The sequence below is a fragment of the Oxyura jamaicensis genome, chromosome 1 (genome assembly GCF_011077185.1).
Source record: "Oxyura jamaicensis isolate SHBP4307 breed ruddy duck chromosome 1, BPBGC_Ojam_1.0, whole genome shotgun sequence".
In the NCBI taxonomy this organism is placed as follows: Eukaryota; Metazoa; Chordata; class Aves; order Anseriformes; family Anatidae; genus Oxyura; species Oxyura jamaicensis.
The window spans coordinates 80,474,572-80,489,084 of NC_048893.1; the positions used below are offsets into that span (position 1 = coordinate 80,474,572).

The 14,513-nt window shown below is 42.5% G+C and overlaps 1 protein-coding gene across 7 annotated transcripts in view; it reads left to right on the forward strand.

Annotated features, from left to right (window-relative positions):
* The window catches only part of CLCN1 (chloride voltage-gated channel 1), a 71,916-nt gene that overhangs the window by 26,733 nt on the left and 30,670 nt on the right, over window positions 1-14,513 (forward strand). For 3 of the 7 annotated variants that reach the window (XR_004746953.1, XM_035313603.1, XM_035313593.1), the window contains exons 1-6: window positions 2,168-2,587; window positions 11,400-11,553; window positions 12,048-12,179; window positions 13,342-13,470; window positions 13,573-13,706; window positions 14,050-14,127. Coding sequence is in view for 6 of the 7 variants with exons in the window: in XM_035313603.1 (XP_035169494.1) it covers window positions 2,381-2,587; window positions 11,400-11,553; window positions 12,048-12,179; window positions 13,342-13,470; window positions 13,573-13,706; window positions 14,050-14,127 (834 nt within the window). In the remaining variant the exon portion in view is untranslated. Of the gene's footprint in view, window positions 1-2,167; window positions 2,588-11,399; window positions 11,554-12,047; window positions 12,180-13,341; window positions 13,484-13,572; window positions 13,707-14,049; window positions 14,128-14,513 lie in introns of those variants that run through there. The other 4 variants (XM_035313589.1, XM_035313581.1, XM_035313576.1 and 1 more) reach the window with 4 other exon arrangements.

A 14,513-nucleotide genomic window follows, 5' to 3' on the forward strand; every position in this document is an offset into this window, starting at 1 on the left:
AGCAATGAGGTCTCCCCTGAGCCTCCTCTTCTCCTGACTAAATAACCCCAGTTTCCTCAGCCACTCCTCACAGGACTTGTGTTCCAGGCCCTTCAACAGCTTCGTAGCCCTTCTCTGGACACAATCCAGGGCCTCAATGTGTTTCTTATAGTGAGGGACCCAAAACTGAACACAGCACTCAAGGTGTGGCCTCATCAGAGCAGAGTACAGGGGGATGATCACCTCCCTGGACCAGCTGGCTACACTATTCCTGATACAAGCTAGGATACCGTTGGCCTTTTTGACCACCTGGGCACACTGCCGGCTCATGTTCAGCTGAGCGTTGACCAAAACCCCCCCCCCCCCCCCCCAAATCGTTTCCTCTGCACAGCTTTCCAGCCACTCTGCCCCAAGCTTGTAGCACTTCATGTGGTTGTTGTGCTCCAAGTGCACAACCCGGCACTTAGCCATGTTGAACATCATCCCATTGGTCTCTGCCCATTGATCCAACAATGGTGCCAAGACAGCTGGTAAAGTGCTTACCTCTTAGGTGAAAGGTGGGAGGGGTGATTTATAATCTGTGGAATATGATAAGATTAGTATTCAGAAAACAAGAAATAATGTGGCAGAAACCCTGTATCTCTACAGATGGCATATATTTTTTCATTTACTGGAATGGTTAATTTTTATTTCTCAGTCTTTTCCTTTGTAGGCAATACCTGGATACAGAGATGAGAGGTGGGAAGACTGTTTTATAAGTGTTCTCCCACTGGAGATTAGGTAAATGCTAGGTTCTTAGTTGCACATATTAGAGTGTACACATGTACCATTCTGTGCATATTGATTGTTCATTTTCTTCTGTATAGTTGTCAATCTACTGTTCAGTGCACTAAATGAGGTATATTACCCTGTGGAAAGTGTGAACTTGTGTATCAGAGAAGGAAGAAGGAGTTAATAGCATAGAATCACAGAATCATAGAATATCCAGAGTTGGAAGGGACCCATAAGGATCATTGAGTCCAACTCCTGGCACCACACAGGTCTACCCCAAATTTTAGACCATGTGATTAAGTGCACAATCCAAACATTTCTTAAAATCCAACAGGCTGGGTGCAGTGGCTACTTCCCCGTGGAGCCTGTTCCAGTGTGCAGCAACCTGGAACCTCAGTGAAGAACCTCTTCCTGATGTCTAGCCTAATCTGCCTGATGTCTAGCCTAATCTTCCTGATGTCTAACTGCTAAAGCAGTTCTTTAGTGACTGTGTTTGAGGCATGTGTTTTCTCCTTTCCTTTCATACATTTTCTAGTATCGTGAACACACTGCTCTTTGCTGAATTATAGCCATCAAAAGGCATATAGTTATGGGCAGGACACTGGCAGTACTGGGAAGTGTCTGTAAGACCATGTTGCTGAAACATGCCTCTCATTTCTATCACTGTCTGGTAACTAACTAGTGGTCTCTGAGCTCATTGGTTTTTGTTTATTTGTTTGTTTTTTGCCTGGCTGAGAAACTGGCAGAGTGGAGAGGAGAAGCTGTTGAATGCATTAGCTTGTGGAAAAGTGATCATCAAGAAGAATAAATTCATAATTGAATACTCACAGAGCATTCTAGTGACGTTCTCCAAAAGTGAAATTGTTAACTATAAGGGCATATGGAAAGACTGAGATTTAGCTCTAATGCTCAGTAATTTAAATGGATTCTGGAGTTGTCCCTTAGGGCTTGCAGGTTCTCTTGGGGACTATTGATTTAGCAAAAATGTCTTGGGACACAGACTGTACACCCATCTTTTTTATCTCATCATAGTTAGTGGCATTGCCATCTTTATGACTGTTCCTTGGTCTTTTGGACAACTATTATCCAGAGAGAGAAAAAGAAGCCTACTGAATATTGTTTTCATTACAAATATGACTTGCCTAGGATGGGCAGATATGAAGGAAGAGATCCTCTGGATAATCATTCCTGCTTCCTCCTGTCTATTTCTGCGTCTGTATTTCTCTTTCTTACAGCCTCCTTTTCTCCTCTTCCCCTCCCCCTTCCCCTTCCTTCTCCTTCAGGAGTTCCCCTCTTACCCACACCTGATATTCAATCCTGGTAGGGTTAGTGCCTTTTGCTGAGATCAGACCTGGCACTGGGGAATCATGTGACAGAGGAAGGTTGCTATAAATATAGTTAAACCCTGCAATCACTGCCTTTGGTCAGGAGGAGGAGAAAGTGAGAGAGATACAAGGAGGAGGAGGAGGAAGAGAAGGAGGGCCAGAGAAAAAGGGAGTGCAGGAACAGAACAAGTCAGAGTGGTCTGATGAGATAAAGAAAGGAAGAAAGGAACAGAAGAAAGTACAGAGGCTATTCTCTGGCCAGACCATGAGGTGGTTCTAGGTAAGGACCAGAGAGGCAGCTGAGCATGAGGAAGAGTAGAGACATGGAGAGCTCAGACAGTATGAAGCAGGAATCCAGATCGAAGTCAGCTTTGTGGGGGGGCACACCGCAATACGACTATGTCTGCTTTGAGAAATGCACCCATTACGGGATACCCTTGGAGGCAGGACGCGAGGCCGGGGGGACAGGGGACGACCTGCACTACCTGGAGAACTCCCTCAGCCACCCACAGGTAGGGCTGGACATCTGGGATATTTGTGGCAGTTCAGGTCTCACTGGGATCACATAGGCTCTTGGGGCTCCTAGAACGGTGCTGTAGAGATCATGTCCCTCTCTATTCCCAAGCCTACCAACTCTCCCTTTTTCTTGTTGACTCCCAGATCAGGCATTGATTTTCAAGGTCTTGCTTAGAATTTTGAATGAAATCAGCATTTCAAGTCAGGGATTATTTCCATCTGCTATGACCACAAAATTAGAATGGACAAGTTGGGAAGGGGAAAATCAACCAGATCAGTAATGTACGTGTAAATGCAAAGAGAAACTGCATCTGCCTTCAGCTGCATAGTGATATTAAGTAGAGCAGGAGAGGAAGTAAAAACAAAGAGAACAGTGATGTATATAGATGGGTATCCATTTGCACAGCTGTATGGACAGTCATGCAGAGCTCTGTTCTGAACAGAGAGTAAATCAAGCTTGCAGAACAATGCATATATAATGGTAGTTTCAGTAGCTCCTCTAGGAGCTGTGAGGGATTTTCTAACCCTTAAACTTGACCTGACTCTCACTCTGGTTCATACAGATAATGGCTCAGAAAAATATCTATGACATAGATGTACTCTGGTTAAGACTTCTTGTTTCATTGCCCTCTGTATCTCCTTTACCTCTCCATTTGGGACAGCCTTCTGCAAAGAGGAGGTTTTACATCAGAGTCCTGGTGTCTTATTTCCTACCAGTCTGCTCAGACTAAGCTGACATAAAAGGTCTTGGAGCACTGTAGGATTTGGTCCAGTGACGAGAGGGAGAGAGAATGTGTGAATGTGAAATTCATACAGGGAAAATATGAGTGGAAGTTTCTCAAATCCCCCTACACTAATATTAAGGTCAGTGACTGGGGGATGGTAGAAATAATTGATTAATATCATTAATATGATTAATATCCCTAATCATTTTGTGAGCCAGTGATAAGAAAAAAGACACATCTGTCACCAAGAAAAGCTCTTCCAGTAGGTGAGCATACTGATGAGGATTGCATATGCCATGTTGCAAAAGACAGAAATCAGTCCCATGGCCATACCCAGGAATTTCTCTTCTAAAACTGTCTAAAACATCTGAAAGTTTGCAAATGCTTCCTCTACCAAACTGTTCCAAAACCATTCCTCATCTGATTCAGAAGCAACACCCCAAACTGGTAGGTGTCTGGACAGAGGACTGACTTGAGTAGTTCATGCTTTATTTACATTAACACAAAGCAATAGTTTGGCTGCAGTAATCACCCTAGCAGGGTGAGAATGGGGATGTGATGTGATGGAGAGGTGCGTGCACCCCGCTAGAGCTGAGCTCCCGCTGGGGAGTGGGTTATGCTGGGACACCAAGTTTAAGAAACATGCCCAGCAGAGCCCCTGCCGATAGGCAGTTGCCTGGTCGTGAGAGCTAGCTGTGCAGCCCTGCCCTCATATCCTGTGTGGGGTGGGCTGGAGGGCTGAGGTGGTTTAAGGAAACGGAATTTCACATTTTGTTACATGAACCGTTACAGAATCACAATCATAGAATGGTTTGAATTGGAAGGGACCTTAAAGATCATGTAGTTGCAGCTCCTTTCCACTAGGCCAGGTTGCTCAAAGCCCCATCCAACCTGGCTGTGAAAGCCTCCACAGTTGGGGCATCCACAGCTTTTCTGGGCAGCCTGTCCCAGTGGCTCACCACCCTCATAGTAAAGAACTTCTTCCTTATATCTAACATAAATTTACCCCCTTTTAGTTTAAAGCCATTACCCCTTGTCCTATCACTACACTTCCTGATAGAATCCCTCCCCAGCTTTCCTATAGGCCCCTTTTAGGTATTGGAAGGCCCCTATAAGGTGTCCCTGGAGCCTTCTCCAGGCTGAACAAACCCAACTCTCTCAGCCTGTCTTCATAGGATAGGCACTCCAGCCCCTTGATCATCTTTGTGGCCCTCCTCAGACTCGTTCTAATAGACCCATGTTCTTCTTGTGCTGGAGGCCCCAAAGCTGAATGCAGTACTCTAGGCGGGGTCTCATGAGAGCAAAGTAGAGGGGGAGAATCACCTTCCTCAGCCTGTTGGCTGCACCTCTTTTGATGCAGTCCAGGATACAGTTGGCTTTCTGGGCTGTAAGTGCACATCACCAGCTCATATCAAGATTCTCATCAACCAACATCCACCCCCACACCCCCCTCCATTCTTCTCCTCAGGTCTGCTCTCAATCCATTTCCCACCCAGCCTGTATTTGTGCTTGGGATTGCCCTGACTGAGATGTAGGACCTTGCACTTGGCCTTGTTGAACTTCATGAGGTTCACTCAGGCCCACCCCTCAAGCCTGTCCAAGTCCCTCTGGATGGTATTCATTCCCTCCAGCATGTTGTCTGCACCACATAGCTTGGTGTCATTGTCAAACTTGCTGAGGGTACACTCAATCTCACTGTCCATGTCACCAGCAAAGATGCTAAATAGTGCCAGTCCCAATAATGACACCTGATGAACACCAGTAGTTACTGATCTACATCTGGACATTGAGCCATTGACCACAAACAACTCTTTGAATGCAACCATACAGCCAATTCCTTACCCACCAAGTGGTCCATTCATCAAATCCATCCCTCTCCAATTTAGAGACAAGGATATCATTGGGGGCAGTGTCAAATGCTTTGCACAAGTCCAGGTAAATGATGTCAATTGTTCTTCCTCTACCCACCAATGCTGTAACCCTGTCATAGAGGGCCACCAGATTTGTCAGGCATGATCTGCCCTTAGTGAACCCATGTTGGCTGTCACCAGTCACCTCCTTATTTTCCATGTGCCTTAGCATAGCTTCCATGAGAATCTGCTCCATGATCTTGCCAGGCACAGAGGTGAGACTGTCTGGCCTGTAGTTCCCCATGTCTTCTGTCTTTCCCTTTTTAAAAATGGGAGTTATGTTTCCCCTCTTCCAGTCAGTGGGAACTTCACCAGACTGCCATGACTTCTCAAATATGATAGTGTGAGAAAAAGTCTGCAGCCAATAATCCAGGCTCAGTGAAGCAGCATTTTTATTTGCGATGGCAATGGCGGGCATCCTGCAAGCAGGAGCACGCAGCAGAAGTGTATCATAGCCCTAGGTCTCCTGTTACCTGAAGCTTGATTCTTCCCCTGTTTCCTCATTGGCTGAGTACTACAGGTTCACTAACTACCTGATGCTTGTTACTATGCCCTGTATGTACAGTTTTATTTGACCAACCTTTAATTTCTCCTTTCTTGGGTTGGGGGGGAGGGAGGGGGAGTAGGGGTATTGGAGGGGCCTGTGATTTTGTAGCTTCTTGTAGCTTCTTGATTTTGCTGATTCTGCAACTGCTTGTCTTGATTTTCTTTGCCATCCTCCTTATTTTGAGGCAGTGGAACCTTCCACTGTCCCCTTATCTGCTTAACATACCCCACACTGTTATGCCTGCGCAGTCACTTTTGAATATGCAACGTTAGTGGAATTTTCCACTGCAAAAATACAACTTTAATTCTTACAATGGACAGTGTCTTAGCAACTACATCTGCCAGTTCCCTCAGGACCCATAGATGTATCTCATTCCTCAGCTGGCATACACAAAAATATACTGATTTGTATGTATCCACCCCACACATTATTCCCATATGCCTAATAGCAGTCTCACAAGCTGGCACAGATGACATAGTAAAGCAGTAAAACCTACCTCGGTGCTCTTGCTGCCTGGCACTGGGATTTCTTTGTATTGATCTCCAGAGACATGCCAATCAATGCATGTAGACAATCTCCAGCACAAACAAGCAGACCATCATATGCATTCCCATACATGTCTTCAAGAAGTAACATCCCCAGCAATTATGCATTTGTGAACAGAATTTTCAATCTTGAAAACAGAATGCCATATTTATAGTTTTACTGAAATATGCTCTAAAATACTGTTACATAAACAATCACATATTCACGCATGTAGGTTTATGTATGAAACCTTGTATGCAGGAATCAGTTATATTCCCATACATGTCTTCAGGAAGTAACATCCCCAACAATTATGCATTTGTGAACAGAATTTTCAATCTTGAAAACAGATATTCACAGTTTTACTGAAAATATGCCCTAAAAATCCTGTTATATAAACAAACACATATTTACACATGTAGGTTTATGTATGAAACTTTGTATGCAGGTATATTGCTGTAAAACAAGACTTGCTGTGCATATGTGTATTTTGCTAGCTATTAATGCACATGCAACTAAAGTACAAACATTCATACTATTGTACACATCTTGTAAAAACATGCACACGTTATTTACATGAAAAGCTACATGCTGTGCATGCTTCCATCTGTTTCCATGTAGAATACCCACTAAGACTTTTTTCCCCACTATGATGTGTAAAAATGGCAGAGAGAGATTTTGGTTCTGTTGTGTCAATTTCTTGTGCTAGCTGTTGCCTTCTGTTTTATATGTAGGATGGAAGCTGTTTCAGACAGGATTTGTGATTTGATTGGGTTTACTCAGGGCAAAGAAAAGTGGAAACTTGGTTTGCAGCCTGGGATCTTCTGATAATAGATAGTTAAAAATAATATAGTAGATAACATAATAATTGGTAATTACAATATATACACAGTTTGGGGCAATTAAGGTAACAGTAGATATATATTAGATGAGATAATATACAGCGATGAAAAATTACATTCTTGTACATTGTGGGATTTTGTTTTCTTTCTGCATGAGAAATAAGAGCCTTTCTTCAAGCAGCTCAAACCAGTGAAGTATTTAGAAGATACATTATTTGTGCCTGTAGAAAGGGTGTTAATGGCAGAGAATTCTCTCAGCAATACATAGATGTGTGTGGTAAAAGGGATGTGTAATGGTTATTTTGGCAATGCAGTATTACAGAGTAACAGACATAAAGATGTAGGTAGGAAAGGATCTCTGGAGGTGGTCCTTAGTGGGTTGCTGATTTCAGTTTCCCTTTCCCAAACACAGATCTTACTGAACCTTGTACCATTGAGATCTCTACCCAATTTCTCAGACAGACCTGCAGAAAGATGTAGGTGGGAAGGGACTTCTGGAGGTCTCTAGGACAACACTAGATCAGGTTGTCCAAGCAAGTTCTGAAAATCTCCAAGAAGGAAGATTCCCCAGCCCCCCTGGGCTGGGGAATCTTTGATTGTTGTGGTGGCTGTGCTGAACCACTCTTAGGAGGGGGTGGATGGGTACATGTTTTCCTTTTACACATTCAGACAGCCTTGTGTTGCAAGTTTTGCCTTTTTCTTTTTGTCCTTCACTGTGCCCCTCTGAGAAGTCTCACTCTATTTTCTTTCCAGAATCCTCCATCTCTTCAGGTAAAGAGTACTGCTACTAGATCTTGCCTTTGCCTTCTCTTCTTCAGGGAGACCTATTACTTTGTTGTTGTCCCTCTGCCCATCACATGTCTCGTTAGCTGTATGAATAAGCTGTAGATGTGTGAATAAGCAGAGCCTAGACTTTTTACTGACATTAAAATGTATTTATTACATGAGTTTCAGGAGGTCTCAGCTTTGAGATGAAATATGGCTGATCATATGTTATCCATCAGAAAGATTAAGTAAGAACCCTTCAGGAACAGAAGGGTGTCTCCAAGGTAGAAGTGAGAGGGATGAGCAGTGTATAGAGCCCACAGCTGACTCATTGGCCAGGAGCAGCAGATTAAAAACAGTGTGCATTGGTAGTACTGGGGGAAGGGATTCTAGGACTGGAGTATGCTGTGGAGAATATATTGTTGAGTCTGAATGGCATGAGAAATAACTTAGGCTTTGGACTTTGGAGAGGGGAGTGCAGTTTTAAGGGGGTGCTGAGCATCAGAATAGCTCACTTTAAAGTTTTGAGATTGTGGTGTTGTACATATTTTTCCTCTGAGATTCTGTGTATCTTTTCTTCAATTATTTAGGCAATGAAACTTCTCCATCTTTGAAGACAGACCTGCTGTTTTTATGTAAAAGCTTCCTCCCTGAAAATGAATGATACCTGTGTTGTGCTTTCTCCCTGGATTGTTTTTTTTTGTTGTTGTTCTGCTCTCTCTCCCCCCTCCCCCAGCAGACCCTTCTGTTCTTTTTGCACCATTATCATGTTTTCACTAAGAATTTAGACAATCTAGACATAATAGTACCTTTTCTGGCTCAACTGTCTAGGTGATAATTGATATCTTTTAAAATTCTTTCCGGTTTTTGTGGTGCTCAGAAACCCTGTGTTCCTTGTATCAGAGAGGTAGCATCAGAAGAACAGAACGGTGTAAGCACTACTATGTTGCAATTTTAGTTTTATATGTCTACTAATGGAAAGAGTATTTCTTGCCTAACGTCATTTTTCTAAAAGGTCATCCTCTGATTGTTTGATTATTTCTCTGTCCCACAATTGCCTATAATCTGAAATAGTGCCAGAGTCCCAGAGAAACAAAGCATATGAATCAAGCATTCTTTAAGTGAGTTGAGACTAATTTATTCTCCAGGTCAAAATCTTCATCTTTGTGTCCTGAGACTAGTTCTTTTTCTTCCACATCCTGAGTCCATCATTTTCCAGACAGAAAGGATCAGTAAACTAGGATAAGATATGAGGACTTTTACCATTCATACTACTATATTGTTATGCTGTGTTCCATGTGGGCAGGTGGAAGACTCGAACATGATACTTGGCAGGGCAGTTCATAGTTTGGTTTAAATTCATAGTTTGGATTAAGCTCTGTTTGGTATAAATCCATCCCTCATGAACACGTAAAGGCAATGAAACATTAGCTAAGGTGATAAGAAGATGTATTTATCTAAAATCTGTTAGTGCTTGGCATTGCTGGCTGAAATACTGAGAGAAATAAGAAGTCTGCTATTTAGGACTGGATTATATATGTGATAGCTTACCTTGTATATGAAGGCTGGGTCCTTCAAGCTGATGATTCACTTTTCTGTGTATATTATGGGGATCAGAGCACCGTCATACTTCACTGGTAAGAGTATGTACCACTTTATTTGGCTAGGCTGCTTTGATAATAATGGGGTTAATAATTACATTAAAATATGTCAGTTTCCAATCCAGTTAGGATAATTTAAAAAGCCTAGATGTGTGTTTTGTGAAAAAACACTAGGGATTTTAAACAGAGCTATTGTACATTATTCAAGTGTCTGTTGAGACACAAAGAAGAAGGTTTTGTCCTGGAGAACAAATTAGTCTCAACTCACTTAAAGAATGCTTGATACATATGCTTTGTTTCTCTGGGACTCTGGCACTATTTCAGATTGTGGGCAATAAACTACTCAGGATTTTCAGTCATATTTGATATCTAGAAATACAGTAACTCAGAGAAGCTGGGGAATTTCTATCCTTTGAGATGCTTAGGACTTGTCTAGACAAGGTCATGAGCAGTCTGATCTGGCTTTGGAGTTAGCTTGCTATGAGTTGAGGCCTGGATGAGAAACCCCCAGAGGTGCCTTACAGCTTTAAACTTTCTATGAGTCTCTGAGTCTATCTGATCTCAAATTCTCTTACAAATAAGTCAGCTGCATTATCCCCATTCTACAGATGAAGTTTCAGTTCATGGAAATCCCAAAGGAACAGGAGCAATATCTCCTATGTTACTTAGAAAGGAGGAGAAGCAAAGCTGTCAAATAGAAGTACCTCCTAAGCACCAGGTGCTCCATATCTCTCATATGTGCTGTCATTCTCCAACTGAAGTGTCAAATTTTGCTGACTTTCCTCCTGCCACCAAAAATCTTTGAGAAGCAGATGTTGTGCTGGGCAGGAAGCAGACTCATGTTCTAGCAGGTGGGAAGTGCCTAGATCACAGGCCCAGCATCAGGTAGGATCTTGAGCTCCAGAAAAGTCAAAGTTTGCTCACTGAATGACATGTGAAGAGATGTATTCTCAGTTTTTCAAATGCACATCTTTCCCATCTATACCATGAAAGAATGAGGGAGAATAGCTGCTCCTGGGTGAATCTGATAAACAAATAAGTGGGCATTGTCAGTATCTTTCAAGTTTCCTTGAGTTTCTTTTTTGACAAGCTGGCACAACTGCCAAGCTTACTACAGATCCATGTATGAAATGTTATTGGTAAGCTCATGTAACTACTTGTGAATTGCATATTACCAAATGCATTTCAAGATTAGTATTTTATGCCAAAGACTAGATTAGGTAGTTATAAAATTCACATGAGTTGGAGATACCTGGGGATTTGGTAGGATAGTTTGGGTAAATAATGGGATGTATGTGGTACCATCTGGTATTTCTGAGCTACTGCTGCTGCTTTTCTACTGCAGGCATCATTAGTGGCTGCATGCCCTGTTAAGCATTCCTTGGCAGCAGGATGAACAGATGCAGGCCATTCCTGCAACCTATTTGGTAGTGTGATACCTCTCTAAACCTTCAGAGTTGTTTTGCAGTGCTGCTGAAGTGTATGAGACAACTCTAAGGCTGGCAGCCTCATGTGAACTATTTTGACCTTCTTTTTTGCTTCCAGAAAGTCTGATCAATCTCTTTTCCTTCATTCCTTCAGACCCAAGCTTGCTCTTTCTGATGATGTTAGAAAGCAATTAGTATTCTGTGATCATAGCTTGTTCCTCCCCCCCCCCCCCCCCCCCAAAAAAAAAAAAGAGATGCAAAGAGAAAAGGTAAAAGATAAAGAAATATATATATATATAAGCTGCCTCTGTCTGACACTTTCTGTGTCTCTGTCTCCCTGCCTGGGTACATTTAAATCCGCACTTCTGACTGTTAGTAGGTATGTCTTTTCATCTTTAATGATATTTGTGAAGGAGCATTTGCCTTACCTCTTCTTTTTGATCTCTCTTGCTTTCTGATCTTCTAGCTTTATGGCCAATACACAGACCAGATAACTGACTTTGCAGAGAAGGAAGCAGCAAAACTACTGAATACGAGGCAGATCCAGAACAACAAGGAAAGACCCCTGAAACGTCAGAGTCAAGTAGATATAAAAGAAGAGCACTATTCCAAATGTCAAGGTGGGAACAATTTATCCTTGATTACTCTGTTAACAGATATTGGGTGGACCAGCCAGAGAGATGGAATTTAAGCAAGGCAAAAAGACAAGGAAACTGACAGGGGCGAAGTATAGAAGAAAGGAAAATGAATCACATTGAATTTAAAAGAGATTTGTATGTCAGCTTTCACCCTAGGATTAACCAAGATCTCTTTGGAAAGAAGACCAGTTCCAAATTTAATCTTTTCTCCCACAACAGATCTCTATAACTGGAGGAAAAGGACTTTAGCTGCTAGTGCACAAGATGTAAAATTAAGCCCCCTCCTTTTTTTTTTAAGATTTGAAAGTTCAAAGAATTTTTCAAGACTGTAAGACAGGGCTGGGTAACGGTCCTTCAACACCAAGCCCAAATAAATCATTATTGTAGTCAGTTTTCAGCATAGGAGAAAAGAGTTCTCAGCATAGAGGCTTCATCTATGTTGCCTCAGTTTTTCTGGTTCACTCTTCCCTACACAGCCTGTGCTAGACGCATCCAGAAATACATCACCAGGAAGCTTGGAGAGGACTGGATTTTCTTGGTTCTGTTGGGACTGGTCATGGCGTTGGTGAGCTGGGGAATGGACTATGCCAGTGCAAAGAGCCTACAGGGTGGGTCTCATTCAGGTGTTGCAAAAGTATAAATGGTATGAATGTTTTACAAAGCCTGGTAACCAATGTTCCTCCTTTAACATCAGTGTCCCATCTTCACCCCCCAACTGCCTAGGAAGTTACTTGCAACACAGTAGATAAAAGGTTAACTAGGAAAAGCTTCTTTAAAGGGATCACAGGCAAAAATTTGGGAGTGTAAGTGGGAAGGGAACAAAAGATATGTGTATGAGTAAAACACAGCCCATTATTCTTACTCCCTTTCCCTCCAAGATCTTTTAGTGTCCCTTCCCTATATCTCTGTGCACACACATACAACATTGCCCTCATCCTTTTAATTCCACTGTTCCTTTGTCCTTACCCTTAGTGTCCCAGTCCCAACCTGCACACACACACCAAATCCTTTCCTCTCAGTGCTCTTTGCTGCTGATGTCCACCAGACACTATACTTCAACAAAGCTCCCAATATCTCCTCAGCCCGGTGTTCCTTCCTTTATGTCTTCCTCACATACCAGGTGTACCCTGTTAATCTCAGAGGCCCCTTGTCCTTTATACTTCTTGCAAGTGAGTTCTTTGGACCTTTGCTTTCTCCCTGGGCAGTTCATGCTGTTGGATCCAACTAAGTAGCAGTACCACTGCTTTTGTAACAGTTGGCACCACTCCCTTCGTGCTGCTGCTCTAGAAGACAAAGCATAAGCACAACTTCTGAGGTAGTTTTTAAGAAGGAACAAATCTTCCTGGGACTGAGATGGAGGAGAGGACACTAGCTGTTAGTGGACCACTTCACTGCCCTTCAGTGCCCATATATGGTCCTCCAGCTGTGAAATGAGAAGACCCTGCATGGAAATTCACCCTCACAGGTGCAAAGTAATGCACCTCTTCTAATGCCACATTACAGCACAGGTATTAGTAGTGTCTAAGAGCAGAGAACCACTTCTATCCATTCCTGCAGAATGCATATATTATTTGGGATCTTGTACTTAAAATGCAACAAGGCTTTACCCTGCTTAACCTATAAAATTAGGACTTACAGATAGTACTTATCAGGAAAATTTAGACTGGACAGGTTTAGTGGGTGTGTGCTTTTGAATGTGATTCTTTAATGTTTTTCAGCCTGCTTGGAGTACCTTTGGTTAATGACAACTTTTTTTTTGTCTGTCTACAGCCTACAAGTGGATGTACAAAGAGCTACACCCAAATATTCCTATGCAGTATCTGGCGTGGGTCACATATCCACTTGTTCTCATTCTGTTTGCGGCCATTTTCTGCCACCTCGTCTCTCCACAGGCCGTTGGTGAGGGCAGAAGGCATGGCATAATTGGTTTATGTCTGATTATTTTTCTTACTCCATTTGCTTGTGGGTTTTCTACACCCTCTGCTCTGTTGCGGTTTTCAGGGTCTGGGATCCCAGAGCTCAAGACAATTATGAGGGGAGTGGTCCTCAAAGAATATCTCACTCTCAAAGCTTTTGTGGCCAAAGTTGTGGGCCTCACAGCTGGACTTGGAAGTGGCCTGCCTGTGGGGAAAGAGGTAAATATTGCTATCTTCATATGCAGTAGTGGTCAGGGTCTTGGCAGTAGGAGGAATTGTCTGCATAAGAAGAGTCTATAAGTATTTCCTTTTCTTTGGCACCTTTCCTCTTCTCAAAGCTTTGCTCTTCCCAGCAACACTTACTTTCCACTGGCCATTTTCTTTCCACTGTGAAATACTTGATATAGAAAAAATAAAAGCACTCAAGTCAGGTAGCTTTCGAGAAGAAAAAAAAATTCTGAAGGACTGTATGAGGTGGCCAAAGAGAAATTATGAGATCTGCATCTGGTTATCAGTGACAGGGGATAACCCTCTCTTATTTTCTCCTCCTCTTCTCTTGCAGGGTCCTTTTGTGCATATTGCCAGTATCTGTGCAGCAGTACTCAGCAAGTTTATGTCAATCTTTTGTGGTGTGTATGAGGTAAGGCACGTTTCTACGTACAGCTCTTCCACAGGCTGAACTCCTAAGACACATTGGTAGGCAACGAACCACAGAGGGAACATACGAATTGAAATGCAACATGCTGTTATAGAGCAGTAAGAGCACAGACAAAGAAAGTGGTAGTGAGAGGACAAATATACAGTCAAACAACTGTGCAGGACCAACCAGGTGTGTTACCTACCACATTACACAGAGTTTGATTAATAATACGCTTTTGACAATTTTTCAGTCTCACTATGCTGATGTTTCCACCATGACAAACATCTGTGTAAAAAAAAAAAAAAAAATCTTAAGTAGCTATAGACAAAGATCAATTTGTCTTTAAGATAGATTGTCTAAAGCAGTACTAATTATAGCCACTGACA